The sequence below is a fragment of the Epinephelus moara genome, chromosome 8, assembly GCF_006386435.1.
Source record: "Epinephelus moara isolate mb chromosome 8, YSFRI_EMoa_1.0, whole genome shotgun sequence".
In the NCBI taxonomy this organism is placed as follows: Eukaryota; Metazoa; Chordata; class Actinopteri; order Perciformes; family Serranidae; genus Epinephelus; species Epinephelus moara.
In genome coordinates, this window is record NC_065513.1 from 36,608,814 (window position 1) to 36,617,075 (window position 8,262).

At 43.9% G+C, this 8,262-nt stretch overlaps 1 protein-coding gene across 1 annotated transcript in view; it reads right to left on the reverse strand.

Annotated features, from left to right (window-relative positions):
* Positions 1–2,015: 2,015 nt before the first annotated feature.
* vsig10 (V-set and immunoglobulin domain containing 10) overlaps positions 2,016–8,262 on the reverse strand; it is a 16,670-nt gene continuing 10,423 nt past the window's right edge. Inside the window, exons 5-9 of the mRNA XM_050050646.1 lie at positions 4,963–5,247; positions 4,551–4,664; positions 4,334–4,346; positions 2,449–2,591; positions 2,016–2,351 (exon numbers count right to left, since the gene is read on the reverse strand). Of these exons, the coding sequence (XP_049906603.1) occupies positions 2,257–2,351; positions 2,449–2,591; positions 4,334–4,346; positions 4,551–4,664; positions 4,963–5,247 (650 nt within the window). The 3' untranslated portion in view covers positions 2,016–2,256. The remainder of the gene's footprint in view (positions 2,352–2,448; positions 2,592–4,333; positions 4,347–4,550; positions 4,665–4,962; positions 5,248–8,262) is intronic.

Consider the following 8,262-nt stretch of genomic DNA (forward strand, 5'->3'; position numbering starts at 1 on the left):
TGTTCAATGTTTTTATAGCTGTTTTTTTTATGGTGTATACTATTTTATTTGTTTCATAAAGCACTTTTCTAACTATGTTTTAAAGTTTATTTTTATTATTTTCAGCACTTTTTTAATTTTATTAAAGTTTATTTTTATTATTTTCAGCACTTTTTTAATTTTAATGATTTTTTTTAATTGTAAATAAATTATGTCAGTCATATTTTTTTCATATTTTTTACCTGATGTTTTGTACGTGTTAATTTTGTTAACAATAAAAAAATCAGTTGAAATTAAGACAGTTGTTTTATATTTTTTTGCCAAGATTCCAGTACTTTAAAAAGATATCAAAATGTCATTATAATACAGAGAAAAGTGTGCTAAATGATTCTTAAATTTACTTCATATGCTTATCATAACTATATTATTTTAACCACAGGTGTAAATATAGACAGTACAGGCACTGTGGTTGCACAGGGGCCCGTGGGGTGGAGGGGCCCATAGAGAACATGGGCCCTTGCTGAATGCCATCTTGATACCTGTGTTCAAAGAGGAATGATAAAAAAGAATGGTCCTAATTTTAAAATGGAGTAATTTGCTAAGTATATCCTCGATAAGGGAAAAAAAAGGCATCTTGGTGTAATTTATTTTTAGTTTTTTAAATAGTCAAGTTATCATGCTTTTTCTACATAAGCTATACATTCTGTAAATAAACTAGTTACATCTTTACCTATCTTGTATTTATTGATTTCTCAATCCTTCAAATGAGCATTTAAATATTTCATGCTGGATGGTGGTTTATTGTTTTAATGTATTGTGAAAGTACTTTAAATTTGCCTTATGTTCTAAAGTTGAGTGCACTCAAAAGTGTTATAAAAGTCTTGACTGATTATTTGCTTCTCATTAATAAAACAAAGAATATTTCCATTTGATAAAACCTTGCAGCTGTAAAAATGGCACACTGGTGTTGAATATTTTACTTAATAAAAAGATGATGTGCATGATGTACTTTGAATTAAGTGTTGTCATTCACTTAAAACACTCTTTTATTGGGGCGTCGGTGGCTTAGTGGTAGAGCAGGCGCCCCATGTACAAGGCTGTTGCCGCAGCAGCCTGGGTTCAACTCCAGCCTGTGGCCCTTTGCTGCATGTCACTCCCCCTCTCTCCCCACCCCTCACACTTGTCTGTCCTATCAAATAAAGGCCAAAAAATATTTAAAAAAAACACACTCTTTTATTAAAGTTAGGGAGCCACAGACTATTATTTTCATACTCATTGAATCATTAAAATGTTCTTAATCGAAACAATTTGAAGGATGACAAGTCCAAATTGACTGTTTTGTCTGAGCAGCAGCCCCATGATATTCAAATTGTAATCACACAAGACAAAAGAAATCCATCAAAACCTGATAACTGAGATGGAAATGTTTGGTATGTCTGCATGAATTAATATTTAAATGATTAATAAATTACCACTGGATGATAATTTCAGCTCTATTTAATTTATAAAAGAATATTCAAGGGGATGTTGAAAAAGGAAAAATTGCAGTTCATCAGCTTTAAAGGCTGCATTATAGTTACAGTAGTTACACCATTTTCTTAACTTGTACTGTGCTAGCTCAGTGTATAAATCCATTTTTATATAAAGGTTGCCAGTGATTTCACTCTTAAATCATAGTTTAAATGTTTAAGAAGAGCAAACACTAACCACAAATATTTTTATATTAACACTATTGACCGAGTGACTGATAACATAAAATAATCAAATTATATTTCATGCCTGGATGTCACGTAAAAGTGACTGGATTTAAGTAATTTCAAGAAGGAGTTTCAGGTTATTTTTACCCTTCACAACATCCCACACACACAAGACAACTGGCGAACTGACTCCTCCACATTTTTACAATGGTTCCAGTCTATACTTACATTCTATACTGGGGTAGTCATAGTTCATCTGTAAACGCTGTGTGTACAGCGCTGGGTGTGGATGTGAGTGAATCAATAAATAACGGATGACCAAAGCCACATTACATCACATTTTGTTTAAACAGCTTCATTTACTGCACAAATCTCGACATCAGAGCAACATATTCAAAAAGCTGTACAAACAAATCGACCATAGAAATACGCTTAGAAAAATTCAAAACCCTGTTTTACAAAATGACAAATTAAAAAGAGATTTTTTTATTTTTACATGCGTCTTCCACCGATTCTGTTCACATTGTCACTGGGAGTAAATGGTATTTACCTAAAATAAAATCTAAAACAAACCCCAAACCTAAAATGTTACAAGATCAGCGGGCTCTTCTGTTTGTACAGTATCTTCCTGCTGCTGCGGACTTGTGTCAGACGTTTCTACATCCTCATGATCACCTGAAACACACACCAGAGGAACACTTTTACATTACCAGGCATTTTAATGTTTCATTTACAAACTAGAAAATCAGTGTAAACCATGATGAGGTCATACTTGATGGGATTCGATGTATCTGGACGAGCGTTGTGTGGCGTCCGTTGGTTACTGGAGGCAGCCGGGGGACGGTATCTTGAAAGAGCTGCTCGTCGTCTGACTCCACCAGGCTCAGCACGTCTCCTCTGTCCTCCTCCATATGGCTGGAGAGCAGAAATATTTTTGTGACGTTACAGTGTTGCAGGGCAGGAATTTTATCATCATAAATACCTGAGAATCAAATCTCTGGTTGGTAAACTTAGGATTATTATGTGTTGTGTCAACATCTGTATCCAAATTCCAAGCAGGATTAGGGGTGTTTTGAGGATGTGGTGCAGTCACACTGGAAGAGTGACCAAATTAAAGGTGCCCTCTGGAATTACTGGTCACTACTGTATAAGCCTTGTATAAACCTCATGCACATGATACATCGTCGACTATTCGACAGTTGTCAGCAGTAACTTACATTCCCCGACAAAAACAGGGAAGAACAGCTAGTTTGCAAAATTGGATGTAAAGAATAAAGGTTTCAAAAGTACCCCAAAAATCTGTTCAACAAGTTTTTAATCAGGAAAATGCACTCAACATATTACAGCTACAATTGGTAACTTTTATGACTCAACAACTGTCACACACTTTTTACTGACCTCCCATAAAACAACACCGAGCGACTTCAGCTCATTCAAAAGTTTGCAGTTTGGCTATGAACCAGAACCAAGGAGAGAGAGCACATCAGGCCACTCTGAGCTGCTCTGCACTGGCCTCAAGTTACATTTAGATTTTAAGCTCCTCCTTCTTGTATACAAAGCCCTACATGGGCTCAGATGAAGCTACATTGCTAACTCCCTTGTTAACTCTTTGCCTCCAAGAACATTGCAATCATCTGCTGCTGGTGGAGGCTCTCAGCAACAGCCAGAAGAAGATCAGGGATGCAGCCTTTGTCAGTGACGCTCCAAAGCTATGAATCACACTACCTATAGATATCAGGGAAGCTAGCTCGCTAAATATTTTTAAAATCGGCTCTGACCTTCGTGATACAGGTCTGAAACTCTTTCTATTTACGCCTCACGCTGCTGCAGCTCTTTAAAAATCTTACTTGATTTTATGATTTATAGTTTTACATTTACAGTTCAGTTTTATGTTCATTCTGTTTTCATGTGAAGCACTCAGTGCTTATACTGCCCTTATTATAAAGCACTTTAGGCTACATTTCTTGCATGAAAGGTGCTATATAAATTAAATGTATATTATTTATTATTATTAAAGTTAACTAGCAGAGATTGACATGATTGACAGCTGTTCTCCTCGGCTCTGATTGGTTGTTTCGTTCATGTGCAGTTAATTCTTGCAAATGCCATTAGCACCAAGAGGAGGCAGAGGAATATGATTTCAGAGTATCTGTCTTATGTGCTACTGAGTAGGGACAGTTTTGGCAAATAGGCCCATGGCAAAAAGTTATTTTTATAAAAGTTACCACTACAGATTTAAAGAGGCCTTGAGGATACATGTGTTCTGGTGATTCAGAATGAATGTAAAGAAACTTCATAACTTCAAAACCTTGTCCAAAACTGCAATGTGCAACAGAAATCTAGGAGCGTACAAACATGGGAGTGGTAACAAACTTCATGTCTTGCGCAAACATGCGTGCAAAAATTAGCATCTCTGCTTCTTTTCGGATGGATTTATGACCAGTGCGATTATCAAACACCGGTGCCAAATAGTGAGAAAAGAGAGAAGCTCGGGGTATTCAATGTAGAGACTCAAAAACTCTGATTTTACTGTTGCAACAAATCAATCAACTGAAAGTTTAGCTTCAAGAACAGAATTATTTTAATCCCTTTAATGCTTTTTCATGATTAAAAGAAGCATTAAGTGAGTATTAGATAAGTAATTGTAAGGTACTCACCCAAAGCCATCTCCTGAAACAAAAAATAAGAAAAGAAATTGTGAAATTAGTATGCTGGATTTTTATGATTTATACTTGTATTCTTCTGAAGTACAGATGTAGTGAATGAGATTTTATGTGTGCAAAGAATGATCATGACAAAGGTTAAGGGCAGCAGAGTTATTTGTTGCATGCGTTTGTGACTTTTGCACTGTTGCAAAGATAAGACAAAAGTTACCCAGACAAATCCGGTGTCGGCTGGAGTAAATGGTTTTAGCCACGACTGCGGCTGATCCCACGATCAGCGCCGCTATGAAGATGCCGATGATTGCTCCTGTGTATGCGGAGGAGGCTGTCGAGACAAAACACCACGACAGGAGAGGATTACGGAGCAGAAAAAGGGAGGAGCAGCAGGTTTATCAGCATTCCACAGGTGGAGTCCACACCTGCAGTGACTGGCTTATTGTTTAAATCTGTGGTTCATTCATATGTTGTAAGAACTGTATGTTCACCTCACCGTTTGTTACTCGTCACCCTCTGACGTTAAAGCTTCCCATTGTTTACATTTTTTAAAAATATATCTATTTATAAAAATGCAATACCACGCTGACTGAAATCAGCCCAAACCATTCCTGTCATCCCAAACTCACTCTTCACAGTGAGGTAGACTTCCAGCACGCAGATGGCGAGGGGGTTCTCGCTGCGGCAGAAGTAGACGCCTTCATCATCCTTGCTGATGTTGAGTATGGTCAGCTTGAAGACGGGGCCTTCTTCAGACAGGACGTACTTCGATCCAGGAATAATGTCCTCCTGCTGGAGCCCTTTCCTCCACGTGGTGTTTGCGGGGGGGATGGACACGGCCTCAGTGCAGGTTAGAGTTATATCAGTCCCCTCCAGAGCCGTGGCCATCGGCTCACCATCAGGGTACGGACGCTCTGGAAGAGACAGACAAACATTGCTTTCAGACAGTAAACATGATTTGTCCAAAGGGTCAGTACTTTACGAGTTCATGTTTTAATCAATCACCTAATCTTACACCTCATCTTCAAAGCATTATAAACATCCAGGAATGCAGATAAGCTCACCCAAGCCCATAAACTGACACACACTTTTGCGTCACCACATTGTTTGTGCAATCCTATCCTGTGATGATAACCCCAGCACTACTGAGTGACTCACTATCTGTCCGCATGTCCTGCATGCAACACTGTGTCCTCATGTGCACGCTACCAACTGTGTCTCTGTGGGCGTGTTTGTACTCGCAGCACTACTTAAAATATAGTAATTATGAGAATATTAATTGTTAGAACTAAACAGGGAAGCTATTATGTTGCAGTGAAGTTTGTACAGTAAGCAGAGCACCGTGGTGAAGGCGAGTCTTTATACAACAATAAAGTGTTAAGCTTTATAGGAAGAATAGAGTTGATCATATGTATTGTGACTAGAGTTTATGACAGGAAGGGCCTGTCGCGTACAGAGGAGGAGGTACATTTGAGCTGTAAGTATAAAAATATTTGTTCTAGGTGTTTGCAGCACTGAAAAACTACATTTTAAAATCAAGCAGGTATATCTCTTTCCAGGACCAGTGTTGGCTACTCTGGATAGTTCACAGATCTGAGCTGTGAACAGTTTTTTGGAACCACTTTTCACTAAATAAATGGTCCCAAAGATTACCCAGAGTCAAGCCCCTCTGCATACCAAAACTGTATTTGGCGCATGTGTTTTTTTAATACGTCATCTATTAAAATAGTTACACACAGAAACCTTGCACGCTGACTACGATGCATTTTTATTATTCAATTTTTGCCAAATTCATTATACGAGACAAAATGGAGACGTCAAGCAGTGAGGATAACTTTGTGGTCTTCTCAATTCTTAAAAGTAGAAAAAACTGAGAACCGTCGCCTTATCGTGGTGGAGGAGTTTGAGTGCCCTAATGACCCTAGGAGCTGTGCTGTCGGGGGCATTTCGCCCCTGGTAGGGTTTCCCATGGCAGATTGGTTCTGGGCGAAGGGTCAGACGAAGAACGGTTCAGAAGACCCTTCATGATGGAAGATAACAAGAGTTGGTGTACCCGGCCCGGAGGGTTACCGGGGCCCCGCCCTGGAGCCAGGCCTGGGGCTGGGGCCCGTGGGCGAGCGCCTGGTGGCCGGGCCTTCGCCCATGGGGTCCGGCCGGGCCCAGCCCGAACCGGCTACATGGGCTCGTCCCCCTGCAGGCCCACCACCCGCAGAGGGATCCAGAAGGGTTCGGTGCAGCGTGGATCGGGCAGCAGACCAAGGCGGGGGCCTTGGCGGTCCGATCCTCGGCTACGGAAGTTGGCTCTTGGGACATGGAATGTCACCTCTCTGGTGGGGAACGAGCCGGAGCTTGTGGAAGAGGTTGAGCGCTACCGGCTAGATATAGTCGGCCTCACCTCGACACATAGTTCCGGCTCTGGAACCCAAGTCCTTGAGAGGGGTTGGACTCTCTCCTTTGCTGGAGTTGCTCCGGGTGAGAGGCGGAGGGCCAGGGTGGGCTTTCTGATAGCCCCCAGACTCTCTGCCTGTACGTTGGGGTTCACCCCAGTGGACGAAAAGGTTGCGTCCCTGCGCCTTCGGGTCGGGGAACGGGTCCTGACTGTTGTCTGCGCTTATGCGGCGAACAGCAGTTCAGAGTACCCGCCCTTTTTGGAGTCCCTGGGACGGGTGCTGGACAGTGCCCCGACCGGGGACTCCATTGTTCTGCTGGGGGACTTCAATGCTCACGTGGGTAATGACAGCAGGACCTGGAGGGGCGTGATTGGGAGGAACGGCACCAGGACAGCCTAGGTCGCAGGTCAATGATTGACTTTGTAGTCGTGTCATTTGACCTGCGACCATATGTTCTGGACACTCGGGTGAAGAGAGGAGCAGAGCTGTCAACTGATCACCACCTGGTGGTGAGTTGGATCAGGTGGCAGGGGAGGACGCCGCGCAGACCTGGCAGGCCCAAACGGGGCAGGGGGACATTGAGTCCGAATGGGCCTTGTTCCGCTCTGCCATTGTCGGCGGCTGTTGCGAGCTGTGGCTGCAAGGTCGCGGGGGCCAGTCGCGGCGGTAACCCCCGAACCTGCTGGTGGACACCAGAGGTGAGGGAAGCCGTCAGGCTGAAGAAGGAGGCCTACAGGGCATGGTTGGTCTGTGGGTCTCCAGAAGCAGCTGACGGGTACCGGCGGGCCAAGCGGAGCGCAGCGGCGGCAGTCGCGGAGGCAAAAACTCGGGCGTGGGAGGAGCTCGGTGAAGCCATGGAGAAAGACTATCGATCGGCTCCAAAGAGGTTCTGGCAAACCGTCCGGCGCCTCAGGGGGGGGAGGCGGCAACTTGCTCACACTGTTTACAGTGGGGGCGGGGAGCTGCTGACGTCTGGGGACTGGGGACATCCGCCCGACAACTGGGGACATTGTCGGGCGGTGGAAGGAATACTTTGAGGAGCTCCTCAATCCCACCAACATGTATTCCAGTGAGGAAATAGAGCCGGGGGTCTCGGGGGCGGGTCGTCCAATTTCGGGGGCAGAAGTCGCCGAGGTAGTGAAGGAACTACGCGGCGGCGGGGCCCCAGGGGTGGACGAGATTCGCCCTGGATATCTCAAGGCTCTGGATGTTGTAGGGCTGTCCTGGCTGACACACCTCTGCAACATTGCGTGGACATCGGGGGCAGTGCCTCTGGAGTGGCAGACCGGGGTGGTGATCCCCATCTTCAAGAAAGAGGACCAGAGGGTGTGTTCCAACTACAGGGGGATCACACTCCTCAGCCTACCCGGTAAGGTCTACGCCAGGGTGCTGGAGAAGAGGGTCCGGTCAATAGTTGAACCTCGGATTGAGGAGGAGCAATGTGGTTTTCGTCCCGGACGCGGAACCGTGGACCAGCTCTTTACCCTCGGCAGGGTGCTGGAGGGGGCATGGGAGTTCGCCCAACCAGTCCACATGTGT